We start from the raw sequence: 21475 nt of genomic DNA, 5'->3' as shown, positions 1-21475 counted from the left end.
AAATGGGGCATCAATTCCAATAGCTAATATGGTTGTCTCTAATTTTAACTTCTAAACGAACACAAAAACCATTGTTGTCTACAAATATTTCCTTAGTTCCAGTTTTTATTAACATATTGTATATTGCCACTCCTCTGTTTCTCTTATCTATTGACAAGACATATAAAGAACCAAGCTTAGAATTTCTCAAATATTTAATATTTTTATTTATATGAGTCTCTTGTAAGCATACTATACTTGCCTTTTGTTTTTCTATATAATGAAAGATATGTTTTCTCTTTGGTCTCGAGTTCAATCCTTTAACATTCCTAGGAGACATCAGAAACAAGTTGTGTATTGTTCCTCAATTCCCCAAATCGTCTGAAGCTTTGATTGAGAATTAAAAGAATTGTTTGTGACCTGTAATCTGTCCTTATACAGTTAAAAGGTAACTTACTTTTTTCCATTTTTGTTTTGTTCTAGCTAATTACCGGAGTACAGCAAACAACAGAGAGGCATAATCAAGCCTTCATGGCCCTTGAGGGACAAGTCATATCTAAAAAATTACACGCCAACATTAAAGAAAAAGCAGGTCACTGGTTTGCGACCACTACCCCAATTATTGGCAAGGGCATCATGTTTGCTGTAAAAGAAGGCAGAGTAACCACAGGTATTTCAAGCATCACAACAGAAGATAGCCGAAAGATTGCCTTAGTGCTGAACAATGCTTACTACTTAGAAAAAATGCACTATAGCATAGAGGGGAAGGATACCCACTATTTTGTCAAGATTGGCTCATCTGATGGTGACCTGGTCACCCTGGCAATGACCAGCGGGCGCAAAGTACTAGACAGCGGAGTTAACGTGACAGTGTCGCAGCCAACTCTCCTGATCAATGGAAGGACTCGAAGGTTTACAAATATCGAATTCCAGTACTCAACCTTGCTCATTAACATCCGTTATGGCCTGACTCCAGACACGCTGGATGAAGAGAAGGCAAGAGTATTGGACCAAGCTCGACAGCGAGCTTTGGGGTCGGCCTGGGCCAAAGAGCAATCAAAGGCACGGGATGGCAAAGAGGGGAGCCGCCTATGGACTGAAGGAGAGAAGCAGCAGCTTTTGAGCACAGGAAGGGTTCAAGGTTATGAAGGATACTATGTGCTCCCAGTAGAGCAGTACCCAGAGCTGGCAGACAGTAGCAGCAACATCCAGTTCTTAAGACAGAACGAGATGGGAAAGAGGTAACAAATTAACCTGCTGTCATCCTTTGCCTGGATGAATCAGTAGTTACAACTGTTATCTCCTCTCCTAAGGAGATGAAGACCAACAGGGGGGCACTCGGCTGAGCTGCTTTGGGATAATAAGTGGCAAGAAAGCTCACATTTTTTGAGTTCAATGCTGCTGTCCAAGTGTTTAAAAACCACATCCTGAAGTGGACTAAAGCCAGACTGAAAACTTTAAACCGTGCAAATTCAAAAGTACCCCATAAATATTACCCACTTGTTCTGGGTCTAAAGAAAAAAATCAAAACAAACATATTGAGAAAGAAGGCCTCATCTTATATTACCTCACTCCATTCACATGTGAGCAAACTTTCAAGAAATCCAAGAGGGCCACCCACCTTCACTAGACCAGCTGATGGGAGAAAAAAGATTCTTCAAGCTGCTTGTTTGATAAACGTTCTAGAGGTTTTTTTCATTTAAAAACAAAATACAGGTGCATTTATTACATGACTTCTGGGGTGATTTGTGTGTAGCAACTGGAAGAAATGAGGAGAACAGGAGCAACAGAGCACTGGAAATAGTAACAGAAATATGTTAAGGAATATAAACCTGCACTTGCACTCCGACCCTGCTTTTGTCTGGCCTAAAATTAATTTATTCAAAGAGGGCAGAGTGTAAAGTTGAATTCAAAATGGTGGCTATAAATCACTACTGATAGATTTCATACTCTGTTTGTCTTTGAAGATTCCATTGTGGACAGTATAACACAGTTACAGGGTGTAGTCTGTTTAGATTCAGTAGTTTGTTGGTATCAGTTCTAGTAGAGCTGTGGGCATTGTGTTAACACTATTGCAAATGGGCACCAATTCAGATCACCCTGTACATACATCAGCCAGAAGGCACAATCACTGTTTCAGATTTTAAAAAAGAAAAAAAAATTATTAGTGTGTTTGTTTGGTCGAGAAACTGAGACAATCACATTATGGTCACCGAGAGAGAAAAAATATTTAAAAAAATATATAAAAACAAGTCTAATAAGAACTTTGGTACAGAACTTTTTTGTAATATACATGTATGAATTGTTCATTCAGTTTTTATATTAATTTTAATTTGCTGCTAAGCAAAGAATAGAGACAGGCAAAGATAATTTATGGCAAAGTGTTTAAATTGTTTATACATAAATAAAGTCTCTAAAACCCCTGTGAATTTAACGTCTTCCTTTTTAGCAATGTCCTAATAAAAATGAAAACCAGTCACCAATCTTTCAAGTGTGTTAAGAATTGTGTAAAAGGAAATGAGATGGCATAGTCACAGTGTATACTGAGTGCAACTGTGGCATTATGCTCAGGAGAAAACTGAGGTAAAGTCATAGAAATCAATGGGAACTGAGTCAGGGATAGCCATATTGGCCATGCATCAAACTACAACAAAAGCTAAAATCTACTAAGAAGCAATACGTTTATAGGGCCAACTCCAAAGCATAAAATGTATCATGCAGCCTTTCAACACATCACTGGCTTCTTTCATTTGGCAAAAATATTTAAAAAGCAACGAGGAGAAGGAAGGTGACAACGTTAGAGTCATAGGCCTACATTTTGTCCCAGATGTTACTGTGTTGTCAGTTAGGATGGTATTGCTGGATCTCAGTGCAGACAGTGGGAACTTGGTAAGTCAGCATTTATATCAGCCCCATTACCTTTTCTAGGTAGAGCTGACTACTGAACTTAGACCTAAGTGTATTTGCCCTGAGCATCACCCATAACATAATATTTTACCATAATACCATCAGAATAATAATGTCTTGACTGAGAAATCTACCACACACACTTCATCCATAACTTTTTTTCAACCATTGAAAGTGACTGATTTGTAATCCAGCCTTTCTCTTCAAATTGGCACTGTCAAAATGTGTGGACTATTTTATCCCTGGTTTTAAATGGCCAGATGGGAATCATGGATAGTTTAGTGCAAGGTATCTGGATAGACCCAGATTTGGGGAGGCTGTAACCAAATATTTCTATTAAACATTTTGGGTTCTCGCAACAACTGTGCACTTGAGTCTGCTGAACAAGCACACAGTAACAAGCAGCATGTACAATCCAAGCAATACTTTCCTCTTGCTACAACATCCTCTTTTCCTCTGCACTTGTCCTGGAATGTAAAACTTCAGTTTTCCTTCAACGGCTTCTCAAGTGGCCTCCTATACAACAGCTGTAATGGTAGAAAATACAATTAACAACTAAGAAAACCAGAGCAGCCATCTGCAATAAAGAGTTGCACTATGGTCCCACCTTGGGTCCCACTCAGGGAGAAAGACAGCATATACATTAAATAAAGGAATAAATTTATACAGCAATATTTAGCAAATACTGTTGTACGACAGGCTGCATATCTGCATTATAAACCCATACCCTCCAACTGCCCCAGTTTGACAGGACAGTACTTATTAATTCTCTGTAGTCCCACTTTTTCAGCTGCTTTCGCATGCTCCAGTTTTTCTCTCCTCCCACTTTCATCCGTTGCTCTCAGTTTAGTTGCTGCAAACCAAACTCAAAGTGAAAAAGTAGTTTGCACTCAATTAAATGAAGGAGAATTGAGCATGGACTTTTGCCTTTCCCAGTAAGCTCAGGCAAAAGAAAACTGCCACAGCTTCTTCTAGCTGGTGTGTTCCCAGGGCTACCTGGGCGAATGTCTGTAAATCTTTCCCACACTGCATCATTATAGCCCTTTTAACTGTCATGGTTCCATCCTAAAGACATCTAGGAGATATTTAGAATTCTCTGCCAGAAAGCTCTAGTGCCTATGACCAAACTAGGATTCCTTAGGATGCAGCCATGGCAGTCAATGTGGTATCAAAATACTATAATTATGCATACAATCACACTGATAACTTACCTCATCCTGGGTTGCTCACACAGACACAGAGACCATAGACTGCTCTCCTGGCTGAAAGTAGAATCCACCTGTTCAGAACAATGTATGCTGACCCCACAGTATTAGGCAATTTTGACATTACACTAACAACCCATTGAAAAGGGATTTCAGAATGCATTCACCTAAGTGCTAATGAACCCTTCCATTTCCTCCTAGAGTGCTTTCACATTAGGCTTCACAACCCCTGAGAACACTGTGTTCCCTCAGAATATCAGGCCATCTGCCACAACAGCTAAAAATACTGTTGGCTGAGAATGTATGAAACTATGTATAGGGAAAATGGTTGTGACGTACCTTCTGTCTTCTCATAGTTTGGTTACGACAGCTGATAGCCATAGAATACTCAGTGGGGGAAGACTGTGGTGTTCATCTGATGTGGCCATTGAGTTCCATATTAACATAAGCTGGTGACACCAACGGAGCGGAGAAAAGTAACTGTTGCAATTCAGTGAAAATAATATTGTGACAGAAAGGCGTCATTTCTATGTATCTCTACCTCCCCCGCTCTCTATCATTGCCTTCCAAATACACTGAGCCACACTTTGCCAGTGACCACCTGTGGCTTGCACAGGTAAGTGAAAGGGGTGGCAGGGGCTTGCAAACTTGGCATTCAGGTGACTGTCTTTCTAATGCAGGAGGAAATCAAGAGCCATCTCCGTGCAGGAAAAAGAGAGCAAGCTCTCTTTGGTAATTCACAGCACAGCACAGCACTTTGCACTATCAGGAACAAGAAACAACGTCATTATTCTTTTCAATGTTCTCCTGCTTTGAATTGATTTATACTCAAGAGAGGTATGTGTTACTTTATTCTGTCTTGTTTACCTCTTTAATAATCTGTCCATCATGCAACGCTTTATGCTGGGTAAATTAATTGGAGTGGATCTAGCAGGATGCAGTAGTAGAACCTCTTGTGAAGCAGAGGATGAGAAGAACTGCACTGGTCTTCGAAGGGAGTTGAAATAACAACTATGCTTACAAAAATACAAAAATATTTGTATGCCACAGATAGTTGTGCAGTAGCAGGGCTTCTGAGTGTATTTTACATGAACCCAGCTCATTGTGCAATTAAATCTGGAATCTTGGTTTACAAGTACTTTTCTATATTCCTGGTTCTGTTTCCTTGTTGGATCAGCTATCTGACCCTGTATTTTCCCCTTCTCCTATGAGCAAGGGGGAAGAAAATTGATAGAAGGGCTCCGCAAGAATAAAGCATTAGTCAAGTGAGATTATTGCATGATGCTGTGATCACGTTAATGAAAGAAACTGGATACATACTAGCTTGGAAGCAGTGGTTTTCACATGTGTCTTCCATTATGGGACTGTGGCTGTAATGGTCTCTGGAGTTCAGCCTGGGCACAGCCTGAACTGGATGGGATCTCCAGAGATCATGTAGCAACCACCCTCACCCACTGATTTGAATGCTTCCTTCATAGCAATAAGACATCACTAGGATTCCACTGGCACTTTGTGTTTCTAATACTGCAGAGACATTTCCTTCCCTCCCTCAACCCTGACAAGGGCTAGACTGAGTAAAGGCATGTAAAAAAGGAACGTGAGAGATAGAGTACTTTTAAAGGAAAAGGCCTTATTCTTAGTAAGAACTCTCCATAGCAAAATGATCTCTCTTCTGTGAAGAACCATCTTTCCTTCAGGCACACGTTTAATAGTTATAAATTACAGACAGATTAGATCATATCAGATAAGTCAGGAAAAGTAATTAAAATCCCCTGACGCAACTAGCTAATGCATTCTCCTTCTCTACTCACAGATCAGATGGGATTTTCAATCCTTGGTGTTCATAGAGTAGCTGAGAGTCTGGACTCCTTTTGCCCAGTCTCAACCAGCTACTCAGAGGAAAAAGGGCCCCTTGCTCCAGGTTGTAAAAAGCCTGAGAAAAGACCATGAGGGAGACTTGGACAAAGTATTTTGTGGTCTTTTCTCAGGCTTTTTACACCTGTGCTGAGAAAGACCTCAAAGATTTGTACTTCTTCTCAATTGGTCACCTTCTGGGCAATTGCTATCTTGTCACCACTGCGATGCTGAGCCTCACTAAAATGCAACAGAGCCTCTTGACCTCCCTTAGCCTTTTGGTACCTTGGAAGAAGGTTCAGATAAGGGGGGGACTCCCACTGTCACAGGGAATGTCCCTCACTCTCTTTCCCAGACTGAACCTTAACTCCACTTCCCTGCCCTATTGCTCTATCCAGGATGGGTTTTTTTTTTTTTCATTTTTCTTTTTTAACACAGTTTAGCAACTATGGCAATGTGACTTAGTGGCAGGGAGGAGAAGAAAAGATAAGAATGTGTAAAAAAGAGAAAACCAGCCTGCTCAGGACAAGCAGGGGGAGAGGGCGAGAGGAGGAGACTGAGACCACATGACTGCCCAGTCCTGGAACTGAAGCTGGAACTTATCACATGGAAAAGCTAATGCAACAGCAGCATGATAGGCAGCTACTGACAGACTTTGCCCATCAATGAAAACTTGTGCCGCAGTTACCAGCTACAGGTCAGTTACAGCGCTGTCTGATCAGGTTTTGCCATAGGCATTATTACCTGCTTCGATTCCTCTTTTCAATCCTCATTTAATAATCTCCTTTTTTAAAAATTGATTTTTATTGTTTAAAAAACAGATCCATCAAGGGAAAAGAGAAATGGGTAGACAATTACATCAAAATTAAAATATACAAAATTACATAACACATGGTAAACATAAAATGACTTCCTATCTGTTTTTCTGAATATTTTTCTTTAACTATATTTACTTTGGACTTTCCATAATTATAAGACCCTCTTAATTCATTATTATTGTTTTGTTCCACTGTATTCTTCTATTATAAAGACATCTCTTATTTTCTTTTCACCATCATGTATGTTAAGTACACAAATACACCAAATAATAATAATAATAATAATAATAATCTCCAAGAACAGCAGAGACAGGAGAAATTTGGTTTTCCTTGATCATGGCAAACAAGTGTTCTGTTCTACTTTTCTGCTTCGTGGTCCCAAAGTTCAACCTATTATTGAAAACTTGGGCAGGGGATTGTGCACCCCTTCTAACATGCAGCTACAATTCCCAGCAGCTCTAGCCAGAATAATCAGGGCTGAGGAACGGTGAGGGTTAGCAATATCTGGAAGGCCACAGAATTCCCACTCCTGATTTAAAGCATTAGGTTGAATGCAGATTACCCCAATAGCTCTCACCTCGTATGTTTTGCACTTAATAAGCTTTGTTTTGTGATTGCTCACAAAAAGAGGTAAACATGGACTTCATTTGCAAGTCTGATTGCTAAGGCAGGCATCTCTGAGGAAATCCTGTCATAGGAAGTAGAAAAGATTTATTGTGGAGAATATATATTCACCTTGATGCTTGACCCCATGTGAGTTGCACAATAGTCACACTGATAGCAGTGGGAACTAGGTCACATATGTCTAACTGATTGTGATGGAAGCTAACTTATGCACCCCAATAGCTTTATAAGACAACCAGTATAAAGAAAATACAAACACATATTAATCGAGAGAATACAACATTGCAAGAAAAATAAATTCTATCATTAACCTGTAAAAAGCCTGGGCAGAAAGCTCATTTGACTAAAATAAGTGCCTGCTTAATAGATAGGAAAAATACTTTAATATGCATAATTCTCTAATTGATCATTGAATAGAAAACCAGATTTAAGCTGCCCCTCTCTGACCCAGGAAGCCTCCTTTTAACCATCCATTAAGAAGCCAAGCCCTTCCTCCAGTCCATCTGCCTTGGTCCAGGCCTCGGAGGTGGAGAAGAACTGCTGGACCTGATCCTATTCCCCACCACCACTCCCTTCTCCTTTTGTTTCGTGTCTTTTAGATTGTAAGGCTGAGGGCAGGGAAATGTCTGATTAAAAGATTGTATGTACAGCGCTGTGTAAATTTACAGCGCTTTATAAATAAAGGTTAATAATAATAATAATAATAATAATAATAATAATAATAATCTGCACTGCAGAAATAATGCAGTTTGACACAGCTTTAACTGTCATGACTCCATCCTATGGAATCCTAGGATTTGAAGTTTGTTGTGGCACCAGAACTCTCTGACAGAAGGCTCAATATCTTGTAAAATTATCAAATCCCAAAAATCCATAGCATGAAGCCATGACACAAGCAGTCTCACATTGCATTATCCCTGCAGTGAAGACTGACACATTCAGCTAGGCTGACAGGGACCAACCTCCTTGTCCATTTCTCCTCACAGCAGCCCTAGTGCATGTACATACCCACCCACATATCAAATACTGAAGTTGAGGAGCCCACCTGAATTTTATATCGTGGGTGAGGGCTAGGGGAATCCTTACAAAGCAGTCAAAGGCACCTTCCATGTGAATCATAGAATCATTGAGTTGGAAGAGACTACAAAGGCCCTCCACTCCAAACCCCTGCCATGCACGAATACACAATCAAAACACTCTGACAGATGGCCATCCAGCCTTTGTTTAAAACCCTCAGAAGAAGGAGACTCCACCATAGTTTGAGGCAGCATGTTCCATGGTCAAACAGTGGATGCAGAATTCCTTTAGCACTCTGTATAATCAATTGCTAGGGACAGCTAGAAGAACTGCAAGGCTTGGAAATTCTTCCTCATGCCAACCTGGTTGTGCCTGCCTAAATCAGGATCCAATCTCTTACTTTTAAGAATATCCAGAACAGATAAGCATAATACGAAACAACTTGTTGAATGCAAGACTTGAAAACAGCCAGAAGAACTCATTCTGTTACTGCTTGCACATGTGCTATTGAAGGTTGTGGGTTTTTTTTTAATTACCCATGTGTGACTTGCAGAGTGCACATGAGGACAATAGTTGCACACAACTGGATAACAACTCCCTCAAATACAAACAGCTTTATGAAACAGGATGTTCTGGCAATAGCTCAAAACAAAATCAAATTATTTAGGTTTTCACTGGAGACAAGTGTTTCTGCAAGACTCCAGTGCAAATTTGTTTAATTTGAAACTGAGAATGAAAATGACTTGTGATATGTTGTACTTAAAACAGAGCTGGAAGTACTCAATCTGTTGTAGTACCACAAAATGATTTTGTATTTTTTCTCTTAGAATCATTAATTAAACTTAAATAAATAAAAATTAATTAAAAAAACCCCTTAAATAAAATGATGTCCTCTCTTTCCAGAATGCTAGAAAACCGTTACCTTTCCAAGTTTTCTGACTGGTGGTATGCCTTTAGTTTTATTATACATACATGTTTTTTGCTAATATATTGAGTAAAAACATTTCACAGATTTTGGAATCACAATTATGGCAGCCCTAGTCAAGACACAAGATTCCACAGATGTGCAAGGTAGGAATAATGCCACAAGTCATAGAAATTACTCAGAAATCACTTTCTATTTCCTATTCCAGGCAAAACATCTGTGTTCTGGAAAATAGCTCACAACCCACAATTTTAGAAAATGAAATGGAAACTGTACTCAAAGCATTTGAGAAAAATAAATAGCCAGAAACAAATGCCATGCTCTGAATTTTACAGCAAAGACCTTCACCATATATAGATTGAGAAATGCCAGATGTTAAAACTGGGTTCCAAAAGGGAAGAGGCACTAGGGATCATATTGCAAAAAATACGTTGGATATGCTTTTCCCCTTTTTTTAAAAAAATAAATAATGTAAATTAAACATATTAATCCATTACCTTTTTGTCTTTTTTACTTTAATTTATTTATTAATTAATTTATTGTTTATACTGGCATGATTCTACATATACAAGGTTCAATAAAAGAGATCATATTGCAAACATACATTGCTTTCCCCATTTTTTCAAAAACATATATTAATGCAATCTAAACATATTAATCCATTACTTTTTTGTCTTTTTTTTTTTACTGTAGTTTTATTTATTTATTGTTTATACTGGCATGATTCTATATATACAAAGTTAAATAAAAGGGAATTTTCACTAACTGCATTTCTTTTCTGGCTGTTATTATTATGAGCTTCATTTCATGATAATTACTGAAAATAATGGTTGTCATCAATAACATCATCAACATCGTTGCACAGATCATGGATTCTTTGAGTCAATCAGTCTGGAATATGGTCTTCCTCTATTTCTACTGCCTTCTACTTTGTCAAGCATTCCTGTCCCCTGGAAGGCCCCCCCCCTGCATCAGGTGTCACATGGTGTGGGTACGCCACTGGCCTCTAAGACTCATTTATTTCCTTTTTTAGCAGTCCAAAGTATCTGCAGAACTCTCCTGTAGCACCACATTTCAGATGAGTTTATTCTCTTCCTATCAGCTTTCTTCACTCTCTAGCTTTCACAGCCATACATATCAATTAAAAATATGGCATAGACATTGTATTCCATGACACATCTTTACTCTTGAATATCTTTATGCTTTACACTTGAGGATCTTGTCTACTTCCTTCCTTCCAAGGCCTAGTCTTCCTATTTCTTCACTACAGTCTCCATTTGGTTTAGCGACTGAGCCAAGATATAGGAAACCTTTGACTATTTCCATGTCTTCATTATTTACTTTAAAGTTTTGTAAATAATCTGGGGCATTATTTTGGAAACACAAAGCATGTTACCAAAATAGGAACTCATTATTCTTATTAAGCATTTTCCGAATAAGATCACCATGTACTCCATATCAAGTCACTGATTGAAATCTGCAATACTTAAAAAAAATCCTAACTAACATAACTCTAGGCTCTTAGCCAGCTGTTAAAGCCCTACTGTGTGCTATAATGAATAATAATTGCAATACAGCTCCATTATCCAATCACTGGGATATAGTAGACATCACAATTTTATCGCCATTAATAGAATAGTAGGTGCTGAAAATTAACATAAAACAAAAATGTGGGAGGAACTGTGCCAAAATTAGTTCTGACAGAGAAATATAACAGTGTAGAAGAAAAGTCAATTTACAATCTGAGCTTTTTTTTAAAAAAAAAAAACTTTAATAAAGATTCTGGATGAAAGCAACTCCAAATGATAAGAATTTTGTGACCTGTCTAATTTAATTAATTTATTCTACTTCTGCAGATTTTGCAAAGCTCTTAAACCTTAACTGTGGCTGCTGAAAGTCCTCCTTTCCGCAGTCCTCCTACTTCTGGAATTCATTGAAAGACTGTGCCTGTTCATTTCCCCCCTCACAACTTTAAGAACTAGAAATGAGCTTCAGATAACTGATCTCTGGAATAGACAGACTTAACAGATGTAGAATTCTGTTGTCAATGTTTCTTTTCTGTGATCATGGAATTACAGTATATGCATATGGTTACTTAGGCTAAATTTCAATTATTACAGAAACTACTATTAAAGGAATTAATTCTTACCAAGGACTTCAAATAATAATAAATAAATAAATAAATAAATAAATAAATAAATATAAAAAATCTAGTATTCTCCATACTAGACTGACCTTCAAAAGAGCAAGTTGTTCTGTATGCCACAAAGGAAAAACACACTAGGTTTCCAAATAATATGATCTGCATAAAATTGCTTCCTATGTGTAAGATATTTAAGCAAAATATATCTACATCTTTAAACATCTATATCAAGTGAACCCCATCTGATACCTCATATTCATTTGTCATAATCTGAAATGTTTCGGTGGAAGCCATAATCTGAGATATTTCATTGGGGTCAGAAAACAATCTTTCAATTTTTTTACTAGACATGGCTGTAGTATTTAATTTTTCATGCAATAATCGTTTTAACATTGTACTCTCTTTTCAGATGTTAGTGACTCTTGTTGGTTGACTAATCTGGCTAATCTAGAATTTGTTCTTTTCTTTTTGTGCAGCAAAAGAGAATGTGTGTGTCTCAGATGTAAGGCTCAAAATGAGCAAGGTATTTTTTTGTATCCCATAATAATGGCATACAGAATAGTCAGTTATATGGACCTTAGTCTGCAATGAGAGATAAAAGATAAAAGGCATCCCTTTTCTCTCTCTCTCTTAGTATTGCAGAATTACCCTGAAGCCACAGGATGGCAGACTTGTCACGGTCTCCAGAAGAACCATATCTTTTTATAATTTTTTAATTGACAAAGTGTCAAGGATGCATTTAACATGTTTCCAAGTACTGACCGAGTGTAGCAATGAGACAGAACTTTGATTTTAAACATCTTGTGTTTTCTACATTAGCTTTTGAATTAGAATAAATGTGGTGCAGTATCTCTAATTATATGAATGGGAGGTATGTGTGCAGGGTATAGACTTGTCATTTCACAACATCTGTGTTCAGCAAAAGGCTGTCATGATGTTACTACACAGGGGAGCCAACAAAGTGACCACTGTGCTTTGGAACCAATGAACGTACAAACCAATATGCATTGGGCCTGGTGAGCAATGGGACTGCTGGTGTGCAATGGTCAAGCTTGATGCACATTAGGACACTCTTGCTGATGCCCTGATACACATCTTCGCAATTCATTAGGAAGGTTCCATAGTATCTGGGCTACATAGTTAAGTATGGCGGGATACAAACCGCCACTTTGCGGCGTTCCCCCGCCGGCGCCATTTGCTCCGCGCGGGAGCTGCAGCAGCCAAACTGCGCGGCTCCCGCGCGGAGCAAAAAAGAAGCTCCATTTCGGAGCTTCTTTTTGCAGCGCCTCTATGACGTCGCGAGGCGCCGCTGGCGCATTCGCGGCATCATAGGCGCCGCGACACGTCTGGACGCTATGCGTCCAATACGTAAAAATGGCGGCGCCAATGTGGAATGGGCGCCGCCATCTTGTACGTATTGTATACGTACTAGGGTTAGGGGGGTGCGGAAGCACCGCCCCTTCCTAACCCTAGTACGTATACAATACGTACTATATGGCACTTTGTATCCCGCCTATGTGTAAAATTATGCAATGTAGTCAGTGATATAGAATCGTGCTGGTCGTGTTTACATGTTAAAATAAATAAATGTAGATCAAAGGTAAAGAGATCACCAAGTAAAGTGAGGGAAGGGTGGGAAGATTAACAAGCATGAAAAGAAAGAGGGCTAACACCTGTGCATAAAGCATACAAAAAATCTCTGAGCAAACTGAACATGAGGGAAACAGACCCCTCAAAACAGCTTTCCTGGCCTCACAGTTTAGTCCAAAACAGGACCTTCCTAAATGACAGTGTATTGACCTGTCACACAGAGATCCTTTACTTCGATAACACCCAGGAAGAGGTTATATGGAATATTTTGGCTGAGGATGCATTCAAGGCTAATTCCTAACTGTCCCAGTTCTGAGCAACTGACTTCCATGTTGTCAATAATAGTCGTGTTTCTAATGACCCTTATGTTTTGGTAGTTAGTGACCCAGGGGGAAAGAGAAGAGGCTGCCACTTGCTGGAATGCTATTCCCAGACTTTTCTGCATGTTTCGGCTGAACTTGGAACTATTGGTCACATTTGCTGGAGAGATTCTGAGAGTTATAGCTCCAGAGTGGAACTTTCCCAAGTTTTAATTTTAGTCAGTGCTGTCAGGTTTCCTTCCTCCATGTGGGGCAGAACATGAAATATACATATACATATTTTTGGTGGTGGTGGTGGTGGGGAGATATCAGACAGGTTTTGTGGGACTGCAGCTTTCAGCATGAAAATACCCCCACTCCATCACCCGGATAAAAACTGGTTCCAGAACTGAGTGCTGGTGAGCCATTTCTTAAGTGTAGCTCTCCATTTTCCCATAGTTTTTCTTCCTTCCAGCAAGCCCCAAATGAATTGGTCTTAGTTCCTGTGGTCATGCTCAGCAGAGCTCAAAGCTCCTGCAATTGGTAATATAACAAAAGACAAACTTTGGTCAGGAGCATTTTCCTCTGCAGCTATTTCACAATCACTAAAGACACAGCAAGTCCTATGTACTGTGCGCTACCAACAACGTGTCATGTTATCATTTAGTTCAAAATTAAAATCCAATGTAGGAAAACAGAAATATCCTGCTCAATAATGTAACTAGTGTGGCTTTATTGCTGAAAATGTTATGAGGAGAATCCTTAAGATAAGCCCTGTGCTCTTGTCGTGGGAAACAGGCTACATTGGATGTCAGCATGACTGTGGAAGGTCACTAAATAGAGCAGCTAATGTAGTCCAGATGCCTTGTGATGAGAAGAATTGTGTTTACAAAAGAACAACATATTAAGTACTAAAAAGAAGAGATGTTTTTACTTTGTTTTTATTTAAATTGCATTTTTGCTTCATAAACATGATTCCCCACAATGGCAGGTCATTCCCCTGGCCCCAGAAAATGTGTTAGGGGCTGGGTAGGTCTTATCTAAATACCAGGCAGAGGCATCTTCCATAAACTGAAGAAGTCTTCTTGTACAGGATTTTTGGAAGGCTGGAAGGGGGGGGGGGAGAGTCCTTTTCCACCAGTTCTGCTCAATACACTTAAATTTAGATTCAACCCATTCAGCAGACATTTTGACTTCTGCACTTGCCATGGTTCTATGGGTTCTAAAACAGATCAAGCCTGAACTCTCCCTGCAAGCCAAGATGGCTAAATTGAGACTGACATATTTTGATCACATCATGAGAAGGCATGAATCATTTAAAAAGGCAGTGATGCTGGGAAAGAAAGAGGGAGGTAGAAAAGGAGGAAGACCATATGCCAGGTGGTTAACAGTGATCAGGGAGGCCACAGCCCTGAGCCTGCAGAACCTGAGCAGAGCAGTGGAGGACAGAGGGTTTTGGAGATGTCACATACACAAGATCAATATGAGTCGAGGTTGACTTCAGGGTAGTTAACGACAACATGGCTCTTTGCCTGTGAAAATGTGTGAAACAATGTAGGGCAAAATCTGTGCATGATTTTAGTGTTTCCTGTGTAAAATATCAGAAACAAATGATTCATGATCAATTTTGAAGCAGTCTTAGATCACCAGTTTTGAAACCATTTCTGCTTGTGACATTATCCCAGTGCATATCATCTGCAGCACACGGTAGCCACGGGAAAAAGCATTTCAAAGCTGTGAACCCTGCTGCCACATTCAAAACTCAGGCCAGACCAGCTTAATATGGATGCCACATAAGTAATTGCAATGAAGTGTCAGAAGTCAATCCATGCTAGTTCAGCATATGGCATCAGAGTTTATGGATTTTAAAATCAGCATGTTGATTTCCTCTGTAGTCATTAACCAGTCTTATGTTTTGACCTGTCCCATTTTGGCTTTCTCTGAATATAGACCAACTTTTCACAGTGAGATGTCCTACTAAGCATGATCTGTATGTGACTGGAAACATTAAGCAGCTGGATGGCATATGTAGAGCAAATGCCTCTCCAAGAAGCTGCCATCTTGAAGGATTCATCAGAAAATTATATCTGTAGAAGAAACATTATCATACAATGACTTTTCTACTTCTATTCCTCCAGCTTTTGTGTGATGGAATTATTTTGTGAAATCTCCCCAACATTTTATGTGAGTCATGAGCTTTTCCCCAATGGCCCAGAACTTTCACATCTGAAACATAGGTACATATATTGAACATTTGACTTTCCTGAACATTGCATTCTAACTTATGAGTACTTAATGTGCAGCTGCCAGACGTTCACTTCAAAACAAACACATTACTCCAAGGCTTAAAATATATACACACACTCTAATATGTTCCATGTTCTTATACCATGGTATATTCTGCTTTAAAGTCATTTCATTTGATAAAACCAAAGACCACACTAATTACCTTACTTTGTCTCCCCTTTAGTTTCTCCAAGATGTATAAGGCTGGGAAGAAAACTATGTATGTTTTCTCCTGTGACCTTGAAGTGGATGTAATAAATGTTTTGCTTGGTTCCAAGACTCCTTCTGGTACTGCAAATGCTACTATGATAGCAGGACACATAAGAGAAATATCATCCTGCATACTATTCCAAATCAAGAATACCTATAAGTGTAGCCATAGAACATTACGGAAGATTCTGATATCTAAGAAAAATCATGCCCAAATATATTTATCTAGCTAATAATAACTTGATCAAGTTATCTATTTTCATGATTATCCCACCCAAACACAGCTTTGTAGTAGCAGCTTTACAATACAAACAAGATATTAGCCAGAGTGTCCTTGGGGAGTTATGCTAGCAAAAGTAGTGTTTATACCATTAGATCTATTTTTTCACACAAAAAAAAAAAGGATTTTGCCAGGCCTTGCTCCTTCCACTTTTATAAGTGTTTTCTACCAACTCTACCATGCACTTATTTTATGTATGTGTTAAGGAATGTCAAGTAAATGAAATGCTCCTCATTTATTTCTGTTATTTGTATTTTCCCTATCAGATGTCACACTAACACACCTCTCCAAGTGGGCAAATAAACAAAGTGAGAAAGATCTCATATTGCAGAGGAGGGGAGAGAGAAAATGTTGGGCATTATTTGCATGAAATAAATAAATAAATAAATAAATAAATAAATAAATAAATAAAACACCAGCTGCGACCCTGCCTGGACCGGGGGGACCTTGAAACTGTAGTACACGCTCTGGTAACCTCTCGATTGGATTTCTGTAATGCGCTCTATATGGGGCAACCCTTGTACCAAACCTGGAAGCTTCAATTAGTGCAGAACATGGCTGCGAGATTGGTCGCTGGATGTTCCAGGGCAGACCATATAACACTTATCTTGAAAGATCTCCATTGGCTGCCTGTTCGCTTCCGGGCCCAATACAAGGTGTTGGTAATTACCTATAAATCCCTAAATGGTTTGGGCCCAGGGTACTTGGTGGACCGCCTCTCCCCATATAATCCGCCCCACACATTCAGGTCAGCCAGGAAGAATCTGCTGAAGGTCCCAACTGCGCAATATACGGCGACCTCACCAAGGGCCTTTTCCATCTTGGCCCCAAAAGTGTGGAACAACCTTCCCGGCGAGCTCCGTTCCACCACCTCCCTGGACCTTTTCAGAAAGAACCTTAAGACCTTTTTCTTTCACCAAGCTTTCTCCCCATGAGATGTGATATTATGCCCTCTCCCCCTATTGTGTAACGATTTTCGCAATGTTTTTGGATTGATTCAACCAAGCTGGCTGTGTAATAGTTTTTAATATGATATTTTTTACATTGTTTTTATTGATATGTATGTATTTTTATGTTGAATTTTAATCTGTAAGCCACTTTGATCATCGCGGAAAAGTGGGATAAAAATAAAATCTATTATTATTATTATTATTATTATTATTATTATTATTATTACACACATCTAAATAAGAACCTTTCCTGCCTATTTGTTTTAGGTTTCTTAAAATGTTCATAGACCTAATTAGTGTATTCTTTATGTTTCTGCAGTGCGTCAAATGAATTTAGTCTCTTCACATAAACAGTTGCTAAATCTACATGCCTAATCAGTTTCTGTAAAAAAAAAACCTGTTCATTGATTTTAATCATTTAGTTGTAATTTATCACATGAGTTAGCCAATATAACTATTCTGGTATGAAGAAAGTTTTTCTTTTAAGGATTTTGCTGAAAGAGAACTAGAACTAGAGAAGACTGAGTGGTACTAGAGTCATGCAATAAGACTTTCTTTGCTTTTTCCATCTCATCCTGCATCCTGTATTGGGCAGGGTAACCAGATGTCTTCCTTTTCCAGGACAGGTCCTACATTTCAACCTTTTGTCCAGTAGGAAGTTCAAAATGTCCTCCATTTTGAGCATCACTAAGGATGAATTCTTGTAATGTCCTACATTTTTCTTGAATGTCCTACTTTTTCAGTGCCTTGTAGTTAGGACATCTGGCCACCCTGGCATTGGGCAAAAGAAGTCTATTTTGCTTGGTATCACATTTATGCATGTGTACAAACATACCTCAATTGAAAAAGTGTTGTAGCATGCAAGGAAGATATTTCCTATTGGCAAAACTTCCTCATTAACTTCAGAGCAAATGCAATGAACCAGCAGATAATACAAATGGAGCAAATCAAAGGATATTTCCAGCAGTGTCTTTGCCCATAGTGCTGATGACCCAGCAAAAGATTAAAAAAAAAAAAGAAGAAGAAGACGACAACACATTTAAACATTACTCCCTTCAACTAAGCTCAAGCAGTACAGGCCAAGGTACAAGAATAAACAAGAGGATGGGGATCAAGCGTCTATCCAGCATGATTTTTGGATAAGAATATATTCATTTTCCATTCACATCCTCCCATTTTTTGAGCATTGTAAAATTTAATGCTGCTTTTACAGAATGTTGCTCAGGGGAGGGATAAAGACTGTCTACTATGGGTTTTGGGGAAGAAAAATACCCAAGAGAGTCTTGAAGCATATGAAAAGCCTCCAGCATTTCACAAATGAAAACTGGGACATGGATGACTGAATCTCATCAGAGCTTGGTCAAAAGCATATGGCTAGGCAACAAGAAAGTAAAAGTTACTAATGAGGGAGAAAATGAAAAACTACTGTTTTAAGCAGAAAAACCCTGTGAGTTATGTCCTGAGTTTAAGAAAGACAGGTGTATGCCTCCTTTCTATCCTACTGAGATAACAGTGCAAAACATTCTGTACTTGGAACTCAGTGTGCCGCTATTGAAGTAAACTGAGGACAAAATGGGAAAGTCAGAGGAAAAAGAAACCAGACCACTTTAAAAACCAGCCAAGAAATTAAGATGACAGAAGATTAACCAGGGCAGCACTCAGAAATGTTAAGTTGCATTGTGCAGCCAGGAGAATGAGACCACCATTACGCTCCCAGATTTTCACAAGTATTCTGGATGTACTCAAATATACTGGAGATGCAGGAGGGCAATAGCTGTTCCTTTCCAATAAGCTATGGAATTCTGGAATTTGTAGTTTGTTCAGAGGCACCAGAGGAGCTAGCTCAGTGGTACTCAGACTTTGTACTCTTGGGACCCTCCTTTACATCTGCATGCAGATGCTGTGCATCCCCTCCACCTCGACATAGTATATGAATAAAAATATTTTCTTTATGTAGTGTGCATATTTTCATTCACACATTCATGTATATTTATATTTTAACATTTTACAAGGAAATAACATTGTTCAAATTAGAACAGTTTTTTACTATATTTAAGTAAATTCAATATTTAGCTCAACACGTGTGTAAATTTTAGACATAAAAAAGTCTGAGAAGAGGAGGAGGGATCAGGGCTTCCAAGTCTCACAGCCCCCTTGAGCAACTCACACATGCTCTTCCAAGGGTCCACTGAAGTAGCTGACAATTCAAGATGGCAAAACCTATGAATGAGAAAGAACACACCTGTTAGGAGAGAGGCTTTGCAGCAACTGAAGTAAGCCAGGATGAAGTAGGAGGTGGAAAGAGAAACCAGGACATTTTTCACCAGCTGAAAAGTGGGACAACCAAGGATTAAATGGGACTCTCCCTGCCAAATTGGGACAGTTGGAGGGCATGAGGCAATGGGAACCGATTAATAACAAAATGGCATTGTATTAACACTATCAAACAGCGAGATCCAGCATGCATTCAGGACTGTGCGCCCTACTTTGGAAGTAGGATTGTCATATCCTGGGTTTTCCTGGGACAGTCCCGTTTTTTCGAGGGACTGTAATGTCCCAGCTAGTTTTAAGATCATGTCCCGGCTGGCCAAGCCTCAAGGCAATCCAGGGTGGGGCAAGGCCTCCCTGGTGCAGCTATGCATGGGGTCTTGGCTGGCTGGCTAGCCAGCCAGCCAGCCAGCCACACCCCTAAGAGATCCAGGGTGGGATGGAGCAAGGCGTCCCTGGTAGGTGTAGCTGCTAAAAGCTTCAGCCAGCCAGCCAGCCAAGCTACAAGGAGATTCAAGAGATCCAGCCTCAAGGAGATCCAGATCTGTTTCTTCTCCCCCCCCCCCCAACCCTGACTGGGCTCTGACCGTGTGCTGCCTTCCCTCCCTCTGATAGTCTGGGCTTTCCTACACTTGAGTCCACTTCCTCAGGAGCAAGTCCCCAGGCTGCTTGTCTTGGGGGACCTCAACATCCCCTTCGAGGCTGGCTCAACACATCTAACAGGTGCAGCTCGGTTGTTCATGGAATCCATGACAGCCATGGGCCTGTCCCAATTGGTTTCAGGGCCAACTCATTGTGCTGGTAATACTTTCGATGTAGTCTTCAGTAAGGCCCGAGACTGTCCGTGGGTGGAAATAAATGCTATTTCCCCCTTGTCATGGATGGACCATTTCCTAGTCAAGATAGGACTGAAAGCTACCATCCATAAACCTCTCGGGGGTGGAGGACCCATTACAATGGTCCGCCCTCAAAGGCTGATGGAACCCCAAAAGGTTCCAGGACGCCCTAGAGGGTACTATGTTTGGGAACGATGGCGACGCTGTCGAAACCCTGGTCGACAACTGGGATAGGAATCTTACCGGGGCTATAGACAGTATCGCTCCTGAGCGTCCTTGCCAGCCCGCTCCTAAAAAAAGACCCTGGTATTCAGAAGATCTTCGCCAGATGAAGCGGGCTGCGCAATGACTAGAGCCCTACTGGTGGAAACATCAGAACTTATCTGACAGAACACTCCATGAGAACATGTTACGTTCCTACGGAGTGGCAGTCGGTGCAGCTAGGAATGCGTTCAGTGCTGCACGGATTGCACCAGCAGAGTCCCGTCCGGAAGAGCTGTTCAGGGTAGTCAGGGAATTAACTCAAACCCCGGCCACCCAGAACCCCTTATTTGAACCAACTATTGCCTGCTGTGACGCTTTCAACAACTTCTTTGCTGACAAAGTCTCTCAGATAAGGGCTGATCTTGACGCTAGTTTTCAAGTAGAACCTTTGGTAGAGGTATCCAGTGACTCTGGTAACAAGGTTATTCTGGATCATTTTGAGTTTGTGAGTACCGAGGACGTAGACAAGATCCTTGGATGCATGAAAAGGACGACTTGCCCTCTTGACCCTTGTCCCTCTTGGTTGACCGTGCAGGGAGGAGATGTTATAAAATCTTCTCTCCATCTGATAATAAATACATCTCTTCGGGAAGGTACTGTTCCATCATCTTTGAAACAGGCAATTGTAAAGCCTCTATTGAAGAAACCTTCCCTTGATCCCCTATCAATGAGCAATTATAGACCGGTCTCCTTGTTACCATTCTTGGGCAAGGTGATTGAGAGGGCAGTCGCCTTTCAGCTCCAGGCGGTCTTGGATGGAACCGATTATCTTGACCCATTTCAAACTGGCTTCAGGACAGGTTACGGAGTTGAGACTGCCATGGTCGCCTTAGTCAATGACCTCCGTCTGGCCACCGATAGGGAAGATATAACTCTGTTGGTGCTCTTGGGCATCTCAGCAGCCTTCGATACCATCGACCATGGTATCCTTCTGGAACACCTGAGAGAATTGAGTATCGGGGGCACTGTGCTCCAGTGGTTCCGGTCCTATCTCTTGGGAAGGTTCCAGATGGTGAGGCT

General features: G+C 40.1%; 1 protein-coding gene across 7 annotated transcripts in view; it reads left to right on the top strand.

The window, feature by feature from the left end:
- The window catches only part of TENM2 (teneurin transmembrane protein 2), a 1152237-nt gene extending 1149846 nt beyond the window's left edge, over positions 1 to 2391 (top strand). For all 7 annotated transcript variants that reach the window (XM_089531991.1, XM_089531984.1, XM_089531975.1 and 4 more), the window contains one exon: positions 463 to 2391. In XM_089531991.1, the coding sequence (XP_089388117.1) occupies positions 463 to 1224 (762 nt within the window). In that variant the 3' untranslated portion in view covers positions 1225 to 2391. The remainder of the gene's footprint in view (positions 1 to 462) is intronic.
- Positions 2392 to 21475: the final 19084 nt, after the last annotated feature.

Source organism: Sceloporus occidentalis, unplaced genomic scaffold, assembly GCF_023333645.1.
Source record: "Sceloporus occidentalis isolate IW3139 unplaced genomic scaffold, rSceOcc1.0.p SCAF_1, whole genome shotgun sequence".
Classification (NCBI taxonomy): Eukaryota; Metazoa; Chordata; class Lepidosauria; order Squamata; family Phrynosomatidae; genus Sceloporus; species Sceloporus occidentalis.
Note: the sequence above shows the minus strand (reverse complement) of the source record. Positions and strands in the feature narration are given on the sequence as shown.